The 18,783-nt window shown below is 39.1% G+C and overlaps 1 protein-coding gene across 7 annotated transcripts in view; it reads right to left on the bottom strand.

Annotated features, from left to right (window-relative positions):
• Positions 1-232: 232 nt before the first annotated feature.
• Positions 233-18,783, bottom strand: part of LOC137281258 (E3 ubiquitin-protein ligase TRIP12-like) — a 78,547-nt gene continuing 59,996 nt past the window's right edge. For all 7 annotated transcript variants that reach the window (XM_067812405.1, XM_067812408.1, XM_067812406.1 and 4 more), the window contains 21 exons: positions 18,539-18,657; positions 17,842-17,920; positions 17,176-17,285; positions 16,506-16,691; positions 16,080-16,181; positions 15,443-15,535; positions 14,885-15,016; positions 14,185-14,244; positions 13,384-13,580; positions 12,361-12,473; positions 11,790-11,941; positions 10,940-11,085; positions 10,512-10,665; positions 10,082-10,180; positions 9,280-9,394; positions 8,340-8,494; positions 7,575-7,739; positions 6,747-6,911; positions 5,915-6,028; positions 5,309-5,507; positions 233-4,819 (listed from right to left, as the gene is read on the bottom strand). In XM_067812405.1, coding sequence (XP_067668506.1) covers positions 4,623-4,819; positions 5,309-5,507; positions 5,915-6,028; positions 6,747-6,911; positions 7,575-7,739; positions 8,340-8,494; positions 9,280-9,394; positions 10,082-10,180; positions 10,512-10,665; positions 10,940-11,085; positions 11,790-11,941; positions 12,361-12,473; positions 13,384-13,580; positions 14,185-14,244; positions 14,885-15,016; positions 15,443-15,535; positions 16,080-16,181; positions 16,506-16,691; positions 17,176-17,285; positions 17,842-17,920; positions 18,539-18,657 — 2,852 coding nt within the window. In that variant the 3' untranslated portion in view covers positions 233-4,622. The remainder of the gene's footprint in view (positions 4,820-5,308; positions 5,508-5,914; positions 6,029-6,746; positions 6,912-7,574; positions 7,740-8,339; positions 8,495-9,279; positions 9,395-10,081; positions 10,181-10,511; positions 10,666-10,939; positions 11,086-11,789; positions 11,942-12,360; positions 12,474-13,383; positions 13,581-14,184; positions 14,245-14,884; positions 15,017-15,442; positions 15,536-16,079; positions 16,182-16,505; positions 16,692-17,175; positions 17,286-17,841; positions 17,921-18,538; positions 18,658-18,783) is intronic.

Here is an 18,783-nt window from a genome sequence, read left to right as displayed (position 1 = left end):
ACAATTACAATGACATGTATCATCCAAGTCAGCAAGCCTGACCACCGCATCTCTTACGACATGCATGGGTTACTGAAAAACAACTCTGATTTTGATGGATGCCAAATTTGGTACTATAAGCAGGTACATGTTATTGATATATATATCACACTTCCAGAATCTGTCCTGAAGTTCTTTCATCCCTTGAAAGAAAATAAATTTGTCAATTACAAACAAACACAGAGACAGGCACTGTAATATAATAAATATCATTTATTCTCTTTAGCCTTTCATATAAATCATAATTTGGCAAATATCAAAGAATAGAACACTCAAATTTTCACTCAGACTTTCTCGATATCCTGTGTTGAAGAGACATGTAACATGAACACTGTGTACACCTATGGTGAGCTACAACTGATACAGCTCTTTGCAGTGTCAACATAAGCTACCTACACCCTACATTCCTTGACCATACTTCTAACAACCTTAAAGAACTTGCCCATGCTGAGACTTTGCTATCAAATGGTGTAGTTCAATCTTATTCACCAGTTGATGAACAGTATTCCTTGACGAGAACACACTGTCACCAGTACCATCTGGATTCAAGTGATCCATTTCATTACTGCTTTGCAGCAAGAAGATATCTCACTGCTACTGAGGTGAAATGAGTTTCATGGTATGCTTGAATGATATGGAGATTGGACTTTTTGGTTTGTTATATCTCTGCCTGTGTGACATTTAATTAACTAAATGCATTCTCTCCATATGGTCCAGTTGATTCCGAAGTTACTGGTCAAAGTTCAGCCCATGCTATTCCATTAGAATACATCCTTTAACAACAAGTCTACTTCATCCGCACCGTCATGAACCCTTGACTGACTAGGTCAAGGAATTGGGCTAACTAACAAGTGACATATTTCCAAATACCACAGTATGAATTATTTCCATGATGAACACTCTAACAAACTGAACTAACAGCGGGACCTTGTTAATATGGACACTGTCGTAGGAACCTTCAAACAATTTTAATGAAACGTCTTATACTTGATTAGTGTCTAATTAAAATCTTTCCACTAACGATGCTCCACTGTACTTCAGCTAAGATGAAAGGATTAGGAACACAGACATTTCACCTTATCTGCTGTTTCAGATAATACATGTAGCGACATAGTTGGCTATCAGATGCTCAAGGCTAAAGCAACTAAAAAGAGGTAACGTTCCCTTGTCTTTGAGTTTCAAATTGTGTATACAGAGACACTTGAGTCATTAGGAAGGATGAATACAAAACATAATTTTGAGTCAGTATATATGTGAAATCCTTTGCTTAAAAATTGAAAGCATAATTTCAAAATAACTGCTCCTGTAATAGTTTAGGGCATAATTTCTGTATAGTGTAAAATGGAATTTAAGGAGCTGCAAAAGTTTGCAACAGTTCATGACCAGTGATACTTTAGGTACTCGTGCAATGAATCTCCAAATTCTTACAAAGTGCTAAGTTTTAATTATTGAGGAATGTCCTTTATGTCTATCAAAAACACTCTGGCCTATTAGTACTATGATCTTAGTTTAAACACAATGTATGGTATTTTTCAAATGTGGACAGTGACTTTCAGATAAATAGTTCCAACAGGACTTCGGACAGCAACTCTATTGTAAAACAAATGTTTCAGGTTTGTAAAGAAGCCATCGCTTCACAACAAAGTTATGCCAAGCACAGATGGTATTTGCTCCACTGTCAGTTACTTATGTCTATAAGCCATATTAAGATTCTGCTGTGTAGACCTGTTACATTATCACAAAGTATAGCAAATGAAACACTTGAAGTGGACTTGTAGAACATCTTCAGCACATTTCACAAACACTTGTATGACCAATACACAATCAGTTTTGGAAAATAAGCATGAAACACCTCAAGGGCTCCTTTCAAATTCAGAGGTCCCCTCAATTAAATTTTCCAGAACAGCCAATCTCAAGCCTCCTGGGTCTCCCTTATGTCTAACAATGTCATACAATCAATTAGCATTAAATCATATAAGGAGAAACATACCCCCAGTCACGAATTCTAATTTAAACACACAAATTTAGATGGAATACAGCTCACCATCTTGAAAGGTGTTTTACATATTGCCATAATAACCTGCCTGTACATTCTTCAAACGTTCGTAGCCCTACGAACTACTTTAGCCCTTTCGTAACACGTTTTGATCAAAGTTAAATATTCTAAGGGCTACAAACTTTTCAAGAATAACAGCTCTGTGTATGTTATATAAAGCAGGTCTCATAATGTCGTGCTTTTGAAGAGTTAGTGACTACTTTAGCCCTTACACAGCTGTGTCAAAAGGTAGCCTGATGTCAAGATATATCTTCTTGCCATTGTCAGCACACCATTGAGGGAGGAGATCCGTGGCTTCATAATAACCAATGAGCATTGTCTTGTTACCATCACTAAGAGGATGTAGCAAGTCTTTGGCGTAAACATAAGAATGACAGGAAACGATCAGTCTCAGATCAATTAGTGATTGTAGTGATGACTATGGCATATTGCAAAGATAATGAGACATAACATCAACATAATCATATATGGACAGAACACAAATTTCTCTTCACCGAACTTGGGTTACATCAATGGATAATATGCCTATTCGTAAACAAGTGTTTAAGATGAAAGTTTGATGATTAACTTGAATCTGTACAGTAATTGAACATGTTTTTTATAATATTGGTACTCTAATACCAGTGAAGTCAGGCCCTTTATAGATGCAACACTTCGTTTCAGTAAAAGCAGTTTAATATCCTCTGCATACCATTCTGCATATGTTATTAAAAGAGAATTTGCAAGCTGTGATAATGCAAAATTATAACCCTTTCATACAGATCTTCTGATCAGAAAGTGAAACTAACAATTTCAGAGAAGCATAAAGAGGAACAAATGAGACTTATATTAATCTGAGTGGCACTAATTGAGTTTTGTTTACATACAAAAACTTACATAAATACACTTTCTAGTATGATGTAGTTCCCCACTATTTGTTGAACTAGCACAAAAGAAGTCAGGGGTGTGGAAATTTGAAACACTTCACTTTGGCAAGAAATTACATTTTTACGTTAATTGATGGATCATTCTTTTAGAAGTTGGGTGTGTCTGTCCTTAATGTCAGTACTTGTTTTCTTTAACTGTACTTTGAGAAAATCAAAGTGTTTGTGTTGAACTGCTTGTATTTTTCATAATATCAAGACAATCACCAAAGATAGACCCCAGGCATTGCACCCATGTTGGAAACTCAATTCAAATATTATTTTTCATGACAAGTTTCTTATAGTCAAGGTAACTTAAAAGCAAAATTTTGACACTCCAGAAAGGTGACATAGTTGATGGGAAGCAAGACAGGACATTGTAGCCTTTGCAGTATATGTGGATACACAGTGAGTGTGTGAGCTTAGTATTACGCCATTTTTAGCAATATTCCAACAATATCACCATGGGGGCTACCAGAAATGGGCTTCACACACTACCCATGTGGGGATTCAAATCGGGGTCGTTGCAATGACAGCAAACACTTTAACCACAAGGCTACCCCACTGCCACTGTGGATAAAGAAATAATACAGGCAGCTAGTTGTGTCTATTACATGTCTTTATAAACCATCCCATGATTTTCAAAAAGCTACACCAGACTGCTATTGCTTGCTGAAAGAGCAGACACTCCACACCCCTTGATTTAAGATGCTCTGATGATGACAGCCACTCAGGCAGGTTGCAGTTGAAGCATTTATGCATGATGAACATCATTTTAATATTGTCCAGTAGAGCTCATACGCAAGATGGTTGTACCACTGTCCATGTGGACCCTCTAGGACTGTTACAGTCATATGGAGCTCTTACGATTATATCACATGTATTTATGTACACTGAGCAGATCCTGCTCTACATATCAAACACATAACAACAACACAATCAGAAATAAGGAATAGGTGTCTGTATAAAACAAGAAATGAGATACAAATTAAATGCCAAATGTTCAAGGTGAGCCGGCTCAGGGTGTGCACTATATAGAGGATGCTTGCATGACAATGCTCGCATACACAAACACCTTGCCTTAGAGTGTACAGATACTTCAACAGCACAGGTACACAGTAATATTGTCTTGTCACTGCAAATCATGTACACAGCTCAAGCTATCAAACAATAGCTTTACATTATTTAGACTCTTTTGTATCACCACATCGAAGCCTTGAACTCCCATTAGATGCATCCTGGTTGTTAAATGACAGCTTCTTTCCTTCAATCCAGAAGGCATATCTTGAAAACACACTTTTGAACATGACTTGTCTGAATTGTATCTTTGACCACTGGTCTGAAGAAATTCACAGATTTCGTCAGTATGCAAATATTTTCATGGGATCCCTTGAATCACCACTTAATTTTTCCCTTTGGCAACTTAGGGGAAGGTTTCCATAGGTACATCCTACATCACACACTGTGACCTCAATCTGTTTAACACTCCACTGTGTAAGTCCATAAACAAAATATCATTCCAGTCACAAATATTATTTTGTTTCATCATAATCCGCCTGTTTGATTTGACACAATGCTTTGTCCTACGAAAATGCCCACAAAGTATTGAAGTGGCTCCTGACAGCTCATGATAAATGGAAGGAGAGCTGTCCCTCTCTGGCAGCAACACTCAACCTGTCTCGCATGTTCTCCACTGTGGAGTAGTCCGGGAGCTTCAGGTAGTTGACACAAGTCATCACAGATGGTAGGAAATTGTCCGGGCATTCATTGGACTCGAAGGATTTTCTCACTATGGTCAGAGGTGGGGAAAGACTTCGGAATCCTGCAACATATATTATGGTTTGAATAACTGATTTGGAGAGATCACACAATTTCTCTTTTGAGATAATGCTGAAATGAAATTGCTTCACAACAGTCAGACACTATGTCATCATAAACATGAGACTTCACTAATATCTCAACCAATGAGGAAACCCTTTACTTGTTCTTCTTTTGAGACAATGGATATTATGGATTCCCATAGGAATAAAAAGAACAACTTCGGATGGCTTGAAGAAAAAAAAATATATAGAATTCCACTTTAATCTGTTGTTGTATGACACCGTTTCAGCTAAATGTGTGGAAAACCAAAAGTGTGGTCGATTGAAATAAAGATGATAAACCAAAAGTAATCTCAGAAGCAGTTATCAAATTAAAACTCATGATTGTCAGTTCCTGGTATAATTAAGGGAGGCAACTCTGCCCAGTAAATTGTGGCATCTAGACTCTTCCCTGATTATCCCATGCATGGAGAGTGTCTGTGTCTACTAACCTCCAACAGGTAGTTTTGGTGAGCCTGTAACAAACTGAAGGAAGTCTCTCTGCTCCTCCGGGGTGTAAGCACTGAGCACCTGGAAGAGGAACTTGACTGCCCGACTGTCATGTGTATAGCCGTGGTCAGGGCGGCAGCATTCCATCAGCATCTTCATGTCCCACAGCTCACTCCCGCTACCACAGAACAACTGTTCCAGCTGGAACAACCATCAAAACATTACAGCTGGGTCACACCAAGGGATGAGACAGAGGAGTTACATCTTGCTTCTATACACCTGGTCAAGATGTTTGTTAATGCAATCTTACAGTTATATGACAAAGGTGTGTAAAAGACTAAGTCTGGACCAAGCAATCCAGTGATAGATATTAGGAACAAAAGCTCAAATTCATGAGTATGGTAAATGTTATGTCCCAGTTACCAACATGTCACCACTGCTGGTGTGCAGCTGGTCCAGGAGTGTCGGTCTGACAAAACAAGCTATAATAGCATGAACATCAAACACCATCATAAACAGACATAACAGATGTGTAACCACCAAAGATGTTTGAAAGGTCTTCTTAAAAATTTGAACTGAATCATGAGATTAAAGAAGTGTGAACTCACCTCTTCTGGGTAGAAGCACTGTAGAGAGGACAGAGGGAACACAGATTCAAATCCCTCCCGGAATGCATCAAACTGGCGCGACACACCTTCCACGATACTCCAGTGTGTCACCAGCTGTACAGTACAAACAGAAAAAAACACAAACTATGATGTTAGAACACACAAGGTGGATCAGATCCTTAGCATCCATGACACTACACACATGCGAGATACAAACTTCATAAAAGTACTTTTTTCAGATATTTCATATCATCATAACGATTTTCGTTACATGAATATATCAGTCAACAAAAAATAGAAGGCTCCCTCAAAATAGCATGTGTATTTTCACAATACTGACTTGTAGAATTTGCTGTTAGACTGACATTGACTCTAACTGCACCTGCCCTTCCCAAAATACAAAACAAAGACAAGCGCAAGTTCCATCAAATCCCAAAATCAAACAAATCCCCTCTCCCTTATTCTTAAAGAAAGCCAATCAAAACATGCTCCAGCCAATACATCTGCTATTACATACACAATGGCCCAAACAAAATATCTTGATAGTTTTGAGGTGTAACATCCACTGCCACTTACTGAGCACTGGCAGTGCATTCTCAGTTGAAAGAGTAGATAACAAGAGGACATGGTCATCAATATCCCCTGCCACAGTGTTCTGTTCCTACTTGGTTCCTGTTTTCTAACTCCACCACAGCATTGATGACGATGCCATACATTAAGTCAAGAAGCATATAACAAGCGCCACAACTCTGTAACAAATCCTAAGATGCTTTTTGTTTACGAACTCCCCTTCCCACTTAGTGATGGGATAATAACGAGGATAAAACCATACCTGTAAGTAGTCCTCAAGATTGTCGAGTGTAACTGGCACATCCTTGCCCCCCTTCTTCAGCTCAATGTTTGTGTAGCCTGGTAGTGTGAAGGTGAGGTCCAGGTCCTCTATACTACACCCATCCAGGGTCAGACTGTCTAGGGCTAGTTGACGAGACTCCTCAGTCTACATGCACAAAATCAAGGTGTCAACCCTCAGACAGGACATGACCCTCCCCTTATATCATGCTGACACTTAACTGACTCCTTATGCCTTACCCACTTACACTTTTCAACTTCCGAATGTGTCTTTACAGATCTTTATTAACTGATCAAAGGCATAAAGCTGTAAACATAATGACTGAATATTTCATCATGCATCTATGAATTCAAATCTGCTGAGTATAATGAATGTGCTTGTACTTATACGTCACAGTTATGAGGTTATGAAGCTTACCAGCATGAAATGTCTACTTACTGGTATAGAATACCTAAGAGTCAATTGAACCCAATGGGAATAAAAGTACTGACTGCCAAGAGAAACCTATCATACCTCATTAAAGATCCATAACATATACAAAACATCTATCAGATATATATTGGATGGCTAAAATGATACCTGGCTCCCTATCACTATCATGCCTCTGTTTTGTGGCAGTGACAAAAATTGCCCACCAGTTAACTAAATCCATAAGTTAGAGATTGGAGCACTGGAGGTGGTAATGCCCTTCCTAATTGAAGCAGTATGGAGGAGAGGGTCTAAAGTATTTATCAAAGGCATGGAGATACAATATACTACATAATGAAGGACGCTCTACTATGTAAGTCCCTATAATGACATGCCACTCACATGTGATTTGTCACTTAAAATTCTCTTCTTCTGGTGTACAATATCTTCAAGTTGGCGGAAAGATTTAGCAACAACTGGGTCTATGTGTTGCAGGTCAGCGGATGTGACGCTGTGCTCCTGCCCCAACAACCACTTGTAAAATACAGGGCTCAGTGGAAGATCAACCTGGAAACAAAAGCAAGTTGACATATGTAAGACGTTGAGAGAGATAGGAAGGTAATTTTGTTTATTTGAAGTTGCATCATAAACCAAGCATCTTATGATGAACAACTAACTTTCGTGTCAATACTGAAAAGGATGCTGCCTTGCTTAACACTATGAGTGAGCAAGTTTCAGTTTTACACCACTATCAGCAATATTCCAGTTGTATGGTGGTGGTCTGAATATAATCAAGTCTGGGTGTGACAATCTAGTTATCAACAACATGAGCATCGATCTGCACAACTGGGACACAAGGACATTGTGTCAATTAAGTTGGTGAGTCTGACCATTTGATCTCACAGTCCTCTTCTGACAAGCATGGGTTACTGAAGATCAATTCTAACCTGAACCTTCCTGGGTCTTAACACTAACACATTATAAAGATTAGTTTACCCAAATATTGCTTAATTATCAGAACAGCCCATAAATAATCAGGTCTGGGCAAAATAAACCATTATCTGAAAAGAACAGCATTGATTCATGCCCTGGTGTTTCTAATCAATGAGAAATTAGAAAGGAGAAATACCTAATAAGTTTTGGAAGGTACAAGTTGTTTCCTCTTACCATTCTTGAATCCATGAGAGCTTTGGCCAGGAATTTCCCCAGGAACTTGTACTTTGATTTGACTTTGTTGACAGCTGCAGCTTTGGTGTTTCTGGCCAGAGGTGCCGGGAACAAGCCACAAGGTGAGTGTATGTAGGATATCTTGTTTTCTGGATCTGGAATTGTGTTGTTAACAAATTGTTATATTATTATTAAAGACAAAAAAATGACTTTTTTATATAGATACTAAAATATAAAACTTAACCACTGGAACATCTTTTTCAAAACTTTGTTCCAGGTTTTTCCCACTCCACAAAAGAAAGAACTTAGAAGGTGTACTGCGTGACATAGGACATATTTACAAATGAGAACATGAGCCAGTGAGTTTGGTTTAACAAACCTTCTAACAGCATGCTGGTTCTAGAACATCATAGAATGTAAGTATAACGTAGAAGAAAGACCCAAGTGATGCAGACTCTAGCTATTTACTACCTTAACTGAACCCACATAAACAGGTATTATAGTGGTAAGACACTACAAAATATAATTAGGTCAGTTGTGATTCAATGCTAATATCCCTGGTTTCTGGCATGCCTTACTCTGCACAGTAAATTGGTATGTTTGAAGAACTCGGCCACCCAGAAACTACAGAGCACCCTGGTTATAATGCCACCCTGGATATAATGCCATGTTTTGACAGAACATATTTCCTGTCCATTTAATACCCTGAATGCCAAACTGGGTATGATGCTATTTGCCAATGTGATTTTGAGCAAAAATTCATTTTCCTCTGGTTATTATGCCAATGACACAAGCTGTTGTAGTATACATAACTTAATTGGTCAACTAACATAACTCAAATTAATTGATACAATGGATATCCTGGACATATTGAAAATAGTTTCTCCTGGACAAACTGTGACTTTATAATAAGGGCATATTGTATATAAAAACATCTTACCTGATGGGTTTGCTGCCTTTACAGCCTCCCCCCTCCACATATCCAGGTCAGTCCTCTGGAAGTCCCGAGACACCAGAGCATAGAATTCTAATGTAGGGCCTAAGCCTGTACCCACCTGGGAACAGAGGAGCAGAGCATTTACAAACTGGAAAATTCTAAAGAGTACTGACATACATTCATGTCATGTAACAGCCAGGACAACTGACAAAGGTTCAGGATGACTGGAATACTGATGAGCATCCATGATTATCAAATGTGATAACCTGTGAGTATGTCAACGACTGATAATGAAAAAACGGGAATTGGACATCGAAAAAAATTAAAGGAGGGCTAAAGTCAAGAAGACATGGTCATCAGTATCTCCTGTCACAGTGTTCAGTTTCTATTTGGTTCCTGTTTTATAAATCCACCTCGACATTCATGGGCTGAAAACACATACCACACTTGGTTTTCCTTTCTAGAATGGTTACGGAAAAATGTGTTCCCATTGGGGATAACATGCACTAAGCCAAGAAACACATGATAAGGACTTTAACTCCACAAGGAATTGTAATACAGTATCCGTTTTTGAACTCAATGAAGACACTTGTGTCCTGAAAATACATACCACATTCAGTTTCCCTATCAGTAACGGTTTTAGAGAAAATCTGTCCCCATCATCTTGGATGAACGGATATCAAACCTGTATGCTGCTCCTACTTAGTGGAAAGAGATACGAAATAAGGTATGGTGCGTGGTATTGGTGGGGTGTCTGGATCACGCTTTTATAAACCAAGTTATTCATGAATCTATTGCTACTTACCTCATTCTCATAATGTATTTCCAATAGAGCTTTTGAGTTTCCTAGTTCCTCCATGACTTTTTCAGCCTGTTTGAGCAAGTCAACACGACTAACCATTCTCTGCAAATATACATCATTACATGACTTAAACAGCATACACCTCAAAGTGCAAAACACATATGCACCAATCACTTCTATGAAACTACAACAGTTTACCAACATTATCATACTCGAAATGTAAGTGCAATTAAAAAACAGAAAACATTCAGTAATCGGTTATAAAATAACCAAAGAAGCAAACCTGTTTACCTTGTTTACACTACAATATGATATACAACTTCAACACAGTATGATAAAACAATAATCAAAGTTTAGTCCAAAAACCAATGCATAAGGGCTGTCACATTTAGAACTTTAAGAATTTTCATCGTTATTTTGGGCAAGCACTTACTCTCCTACGATCCAGGCGTGGTGCCACTCTCTCACTGTCGTTCTGTATACTGTCACCAGAGTTGTCCTGCTGAAGACGCATCATGGCCCGATCTCGGTCAAACGATGTAGCAAAGAACAGTAGTTGCCGTGTATCAAAGGGGAACAAAAATGGCCTACAAATAGACAAAGAAAGGACCTGAAGTTTTTTTAAAAATGTGTACTGCTTAAAAAGTAAAGAACAGTACAGTCAATCAATAATCCTTACAACCAGATATACCTAAGAGAGAGAGATGCACCTCATGCTGCAGTGCCCATTTTCAAAAGTCAGCTGGGGAGGTTGCCTGTCCTAACAATAAAGGAGATGCAACTAAAGCTGCAGTGTTATTTTCCCCATCCAGTTGGGGAGGTTGCCTGTCATAATAATAATGCAAGAGAGATGCTACTTACGCTGCAGTGCCTATTTCCCCCAGCCAGTTGGGGAGGTTGCCTGTCATAATAATGAGAGGGTCCTGGAGCTGGCGGTTGGCCTTCGCTGTTAGTTTATTGCTGGTGAAGTCTGATGCTGGTAGCACCGGGGATGGGAAGAAGGACACCTGGAACAAACCACAAACTGCTGAACAACTGTCTGTGGAGAAACACTCAACATGAATTGTTAATCTGAAAGGTTCAGGGAATGATGTAATTTTCTGACTAAAATTGATGTTTTATGCTTATCCTAACTCATGCTTATTTGCTTGTCTCCCTCTTCTATCTGAATTTTTAGTTGACACTTGAAATCTCTAGAAGTTCCCTTCTTCAAGAGAGAACGTAAAATCATACTCACCCACGAGTACCCTCCCTTTCATCAATATTTTGGTGCAAATGTTGGTCACATGACCAGCCATATTTGTCACTCATGCAAATAAGCATGAGAAAGGATAACAAAAAATTACTGTACTTCTTGGTCCTTACTGTTTACAGTTTTGAGTAGGTGAGTCTCGCTCAACACCATTTCAAACATTATTTCAGTCTGATGTGGGGGTGACATAGGTCAGGGGTTCCAACCACTATTATTTACTGCCAAGTGTCAACAAAACATGGAGTGGTAGCTACCAGGACACTCTTGCACGCTAGCTGACCCTTCAACTGTTGAGGACAACATGTCTAAAAATGCACTTTGTGCTTTTTATTTTCTGGCAGACCAAACTGTGTAGCAGAAACAAACTTGTCCTGAGGTATTCTAACTCACACACACACAACACAATGTCCATGACATGATATGTCCTGCCTGGGTCAAATAATCCATGGATGAGCTTACTTCAAAGAGAGTCGCCCAGAGCCTGTTGAGAGAATGCAACACCCGCAACAAAGCAATAACATCAAGAGACGGGTCCTGGACTGTGACAAACGCTGGCAGCTTGTCAGTGAGGAAGGCATTCAAGAGGGGAACTATCACAGAACAATGGCTATCTGAAAACCAAAACACATCATTTTGTTTTATCACATGTAGCATCAACAATTTGTTTAGAAAACCACTATAAACTGATGAAGGATGCTTCAGTATTTACGTGGCTATTCAAGTGAAGAATCCTTTACAACTCGCACTTTAAAACACATTTTGTATAGTGCAAATCATATGATGCTGGATTCATTGTTAACTTCATACATTAAACCAATGATTATGTCTCTAGGATGATATGATATTTAGGATACTTGTATTTGAAACATTTTCCTCTGACTTCTCTGCTAATTTCAGAAGGTCTGCAATGTTTTGTGGTGATATTTCTAGCTTTGTAGCATTTGAATCTTTCTGATATTATTATAGCTACTGTGACCACTTGCTTTAATGATTTCTTAACCAAGATGACATACTCCAGATGTACACTTACCTTTATGCAGATCATCGTGTTTCCTTCGAGCAGCTTTAGCACCTTTAGACTCAGCTTTTGTTTTCTTTGGACTAGTAGCGGTGACCTCTTCCTGTTCAGCAGCCTGTCGGTACCTGATGCACCGATGAAGAAGACGTCATTTAAGTAGTTATTACACAGAAAAAAAACTATTTTTTGGGGTGAAAGTAATAAATCATTAAATATTATTTTACATTTTTAATTTGATACAAAGCAAGAAGCTTACATGCTTATAATTAATTCTGTTGTCAAGAAAGCATCTAAATGTCAAACCATACAGCTTTTTCTAAATGAAAACTGAAACTAAATGAAAGAACTAACACATTGTTAAATCATGTAATTTGCTAATTCATGGCCTCAGATTAAAACATTCTTGACATATTCACTTTATCATTGCATCAGGTTACTGAGGTCCCCAAATGACAACATGTGTTTGAAATAAACCTTGAGTCCTTGAAGTTTGCTTCACAGAGTTTGAAGCCACAGCTGCATTTTTAACATTCGTCCCTAAGAATTTCACAAAAACACTCGAGATGCTGCCAAAGTCAGAGCCATTACTGCTATATAAAACCCATGAGCAAACTGATCAAAGACCATAATAAAGGACCCATTTTAACTCAAAGTTAGGGGGATCTAGCGATCAAATGGGTTTCAGTCTGAACAAGGGTGAGTGAGTGAGTGAGTTTAGTTTTACGTCGCACTTAGCAATATTCCAGCTATATGGCGACTGTCTGTAAATAATCGAGTCTGGACCAGACAATCCAGTGATCAACAACATGGCATCGATCTGCGCAATGGGGAACCGATGACATGTGTCAACCAAGTCAGCTAGTCTGACCACCCGATCCCGTTAGTCGCCTCTTACGACAAGCATAGTCACCTTTTATGGCAAGCATGGGTTGCTCAAGGGCTATTCCACCCCGGGACCTTCACGGGTCTCAGTCTGAACAAGGCAACAAAACAAGGTGACAAATAACATGGAGTCACCTAACAAACAGAACTAACCATATTGTGTGGGTCTGTACCCAGATACCAGCGTGACTGAGAGGGTTCTCTGAGTCTGTGTCAGTCTCACTGCCCTCCCCACTAAGGCTGAACTGTTTGATTGCCTGGTACACTGTCATGTTGTAGGGCAGGACACGGTCTCCAATCAGGAACTCCAGTCGGTGCCGTGCTGTACCCTGACTGATGAACACTGCCGCCTAGAGGACAGGAACATTTGTAGTCATACAGTTTGACATGTGAGGAAAAACCATAGTGAAGCATTTTATACTCTTTTAGAACTTTAGTGGAATCAATTCAATTTGGGGTCAAACCATCATCTTACATTTCTGAGATTAATAAGGGATGCTATTCTGCACAACAAAATATGGCATTATTTACATCTTGGATGATTTTATCCATTTCTACACACCCTAAAATGTAGAGATAGCAAGTCAATACAGGCCTACATGTGTCTGTGAATGTTAAAGGCAGGATTAATATGATAGTTACAAGACCACAAAAAATCTTGAAGGAACTATGTTCACTGTTAATAAGGTTACATGAATCAGAGTCAGGAATGAGCTATGGACTAACTTATTGGATTAGACTCATAGTGCACAACACCAACAGCCTTTGTAGCTTATGGCAGCAATCTGTAAATAATCAAGTCTGAACCAAGCAACCCAGCCATCAACTACATGAGCATCGATCTACACAACTGGGAACCAATGACATGTCACCCAAGCTGGCAAGCCTGACCACACCATCCAGGTAGCTGCCCCTGTACAGAACAGCTTTATGACACAGTTATGAAGGACTTACCATAGTGTCCTCTACATCATCATCTGAGTTCTCTTCATCACTTATCTCCTCTTCTCCATCCTGAAGATGCACAATAAAATCAGTTTGAAGTTTGTGAAACACTCATGCTAAGATATACACTAGAAACAAAACAACCAAGAAAGGGAAACATATATATAATAACTATTCTCACAAAATATAAGTGCACAATAAGTGAGTTTCGTTTTACTGGGCACTACACAATATTCCAACTAAATGGCGGTGGTTTGTAAATAATCAAACCTAGACCAGTGGCCAACAACATAAGCATCAATCTGCACCACTTGGTAACAATTACATGTGTCACTCAAGTCAGCGAGTCTGACTATGTATCCGTTAGTCACCTCTTACGATAAGCATGAAGAACATCTTCACAGGTCAAGTACACAATGAATTGTATGAGGTCCAATAGTTCAAGCAATACCTACTAAGTGATGCCTCACTTACAGAATGATCAATGATGACAGTACAATGTTTAGCAGTATTTGTTATTTCGTTTGTTCTTTGTGACTGCACTCATCAGTTTTTAAAGGCTATTATCAAGTCTAGACCAGACATCCAGTTATCCAGATCATGAAGATCCATCTATGCAATTACAAAAACCGGATACAGTGTTACTGTTATACTCTTACAATCCTACCATGGGTCATTTAAGTACATGGTGTGATTCTCCATTGCTTACCTTTGTTCTCCCATAGCCTCTCATGACAAGGTACCTCTCTATTGCCTGGACAAGAGCTAGAGGGTCTATTTTCACTGGACCACCCTTCCATTGCCGCAGAGATGAACAAGAGGGATGTCTTTGTAACTGGCACTGAAAGAAATCAGCTATTGTGTGAATGTAATTTTACACTAGAGTCAGTGATACAACAACTCTCCCACTGACACAACAACTAATGCAAAATTGCTGGGCAAGCTAATGATTCACATCAGCATGCAGAGACAACCTGTTATTCAATTAAACACAAGAACATCATCTAAAATAGCCGAAACAAAAACAAAGGGGCCACTGAGGACCAACTTGTCCTTGGAATTCACACGAGTGAAACAATACAGAAGAATATATTTCAGATAACAAACACAAAGTAAAATGGATATATACACTGTCCTGTGTGTGTTATACTTTTGTGTTGATATTAACAAAAAACAAATGAGTGTCATTTGGCAGCCAACTCTGAAGTAAAAAGTTGTTTGTTCAAAAGCGGTTCTTTCTTAAATTCTTATTAAACAAAGCACTTACTTTTAATTGATGTGTACTGAAGAACTTAAGGGCATTTGATCCCCGCCCACTTGAACTGTTGCCTCCTGGCAGATCATGCACTTTAACCTGGAACTGATACAACAAATTGGGATAAGGTCTAACATATCAACCTACAAAGGATGAGGTTTGGCTAGCAGGTGATAGAATGATCTTCAGTCCATGTTGTCATGGTGTTATGCAGCTGCTTCTGACACCTAAGACAATGAATGAGTGAGTCAGAGTGAATGACGCTTTTAGCAACCTTCCAGGAATATCATGGAAAAGGACACCAGAAATGGGCTCCACACATTATAATCATGTGGGGAATCTTCGGTGTGAAGAAGCTACCCTACCACCTCAGAGAATTAGGGTAAATGTGGATGAGTTCTGGATTATTGCCATCAGTCAAACTGACTGACCAAAAAACAACAGGGTCAACTTAATGAAAAGACAGTGCATTTAAGAAGTTTAGACTCTATAACAACTTAAATGACACACACAAAAAATAACCTCTCACAAAAAAATATTCCTTTCCACATCTCATGCAGGTTGTGACCTATTGCAAAGGAACTGTCCAAGACTCAAATCAAGTTAATGAGAATCAGAGGTGAGTCTGAAATCTGCAGTGTTGGGGTACCTGTTCTAACTGATGCAGACACCCCATCATCTTGCTGACAAGTGGGTACAACTGTCCCTGCTGATCTTCTATCCTCTCCTTGATGTAGGTCACCTCGGGGAGCTGTAAACATTACCAAAACATTCATACAAAACCGAGGCACTGCATGGAAAGTCTTCCAGGAGTCAGATGGACGACAAACACCAGTGGTCAAATCCAACTGGCAGCTCAGCTCATTTCAGACCAGTGGCAATTCAAGTACATGGATTAACATTTGGGACAAAACAGATACGCTAGTCTCTAATAAACTAATGGCTGTCTATCCGTGTTTACATGTCCAGCAGTGTATGAAACTCAGTTAAATCCTTCTATCAATTTTCATTAGCTTTCAACAACAGAAATCTTGCTTTAACAAACTGAATGAATTTCTACTATCTGTGAACGTACGGGGCATCCTAGGAAGACGTGAAGAAACAGCCTGATGCGGAGGTCCCGGGGGACGGAGCCTGACGTGGATGTGAGGTACATCAAAAGTTTCTTTACAAGGCCACTATGAATGATCTCAAAAGGTGAGACATCACTCTCCTTCATAATACTGGAAATCTCCTTTAGAGCCGAGAGGCTTTCTTCATTCTGAAACCACACAACCCAGACACAAGGTTGAAGTAAATCGCTACAAAGACAACAAGAACATTAACATACTTAACAAAAAGCAGAAAATAGAAGACAGTACATTTATATGGAAAGAACGTCTGTGACTATCCATGTACAGAAGCATGGCAATCACATGATCATCTAAACATTGCCTTGAGAACAAATGGTGTCCTCTGACCTATCAGAGTGGTGAGGTTTTTTCCACCTTTAGCAATATGTTAGCAACAAGGAATATTCTACTTATATTGCACTCATGTGGAGAGCTGAACTGAATCTTTTGGTGTAACGACTGCAATGCTTTATGCACAAGGCTGCCCCACTGCCTTAAACCTGCCAGAAGGCTCCCCTGCTTCAAACAGAGATGGCATACAAAAGGAGTAGCAACAGACCCAGGTTCATTCCTTATGACTGTACTATACTGCTGCAGTTAGACAGTGATCAGTGATAACAGTAGTTGACTCACGTCTAGAGAGAGTTGTTCAGTGGCTGTGCACAACCTGTTGAGAACATTGAGGGCTGGGTGACTCCCACCAGGAGCCTCTGTTGAGAAATATTTCTCTAGGAATTTGGTAGCTGAAAACACAATAAAACGTGCTTATCTTAAAACATTCATTACTTCTTAATATTTCCTGACAAAAGTCAATTCTTTGGTAAGCATTTAGAACTTGGAAGAGTACAAAGATAGTGACGTGTCATGGATAACAAGTTTATTAAAGGGGATAATTTATGAAAGTTATGAAACATCCTTATAAGGAACACAAAGTTTTGGAATATATTCTTATTTTGTCTTGAACTTGAAACTATTTCATTGTTTGAAGCATTTCAGGTCTTCTTTTTGCCCCTTCACTTGATAAAGGTTATAAGAAACAACACAGAAGCTGCAATCTATTAAAGTCTGCTGTATTTCCAATTTCAGCAATATTCCAGCTATATAGTGCAGGTCTGTAAATAATCGAGTTTGGACCAGACAATCCAGTGATCAGCCACATGAGCATCTCTCTGCGCATTTGGGAACCGATGACATGCATCAACCAAGTCAGCGAGTCTGCCCATCCAATCTCGTTAGTTGCCTCTTATGACAACAGGAGTGATGACAACAAGCTTCAATTTGGTTAGTATTCTTGCTTACCCTGCTCTTTGATCCATGCTCGGACTTTCTCCCTGTTTGCTGATGATGTGTTGTAGGATATCTTCTGTACAGATGTGTCCTGTAAAAAAAAAGCAACATGGTGAGTTAAAAAAATCAATCTGGTCATCACATGATCTTGAACTGACACATTTGGAGAGTCCTTCACAATACCTGAGGACATCCCAATACAGATCACATAACAACAACCTCTTGATCGACCATTAAAACGACGGACAAAAAGTCAACATCAAGTGACCAATCAGGCAGAAGTCTTCATTAGCTTGATGAACCTCGTGTAAATCTAGTGACTTTTAATTAAGACTATATGACTGCGACTGCACAGCAGTCCTTGCTATGGATATGGAATGTATCTTCCATTACCAATGATTATCTCCATCCTTTTGATGGAATCAGTCATTTACCATGTCAGTAATGACTGTCATTTGTGGTTTGGTGTGACATCCTCCTTGAAAATACATTATTAAGGAAGTACATTCCAACTGTCATATTCCCGATCTGATTTAAAGGTTGCTCTGACGCCAAATATTATGGGATGTACACATATCTGACTTCAAGCAGTGGTGAGCTGTAGGGAGTACTGATTTTGGTTTTACGCCACTTTCAGCAATATTCCAGCAATATCACGGCGGCAGTAAGTACTTAGATTCCAATGAGACTTAGATCAAATGAAACAAACCTTTGGTAGAGGTGGCCTGTCAGAAGAACTGGAGGAACCACCAAGACGACCCCAACTTCTTGGATTCAAACTTGTCAAGAAGGTTGCCTTTGGACCAGAACTAGATTTACTGTCTTTGCCTAAAACAACAACAACACCAGCATATCATGACTACTTGCACTCATGATTATAGTCACACAATGTCATTAAAATACAGAAATACAGAATACAGGACACCTGCTGCCATCACTGAAAGTAAACCAGTT

Source organism: Haliotis asinina, chromosome 4, assembly GCF_037392515.1.
Source record: "Haliotis asinina isolate JCU_RB_2024 chromosome 4, JCU_Hal_asi_v2, whole genome shotgun sequence".
Classification (NCBI taxonomy): domain Eukaryota; kingdom Metazoa; phylum Mollusca; class Gastropoda; order Lepetellida; family Haliotidae; genus Haliotis; species Haliotis asinina.
This window is presented reverse-complemented; position numbering and strand designations above follow the sequence as displayed.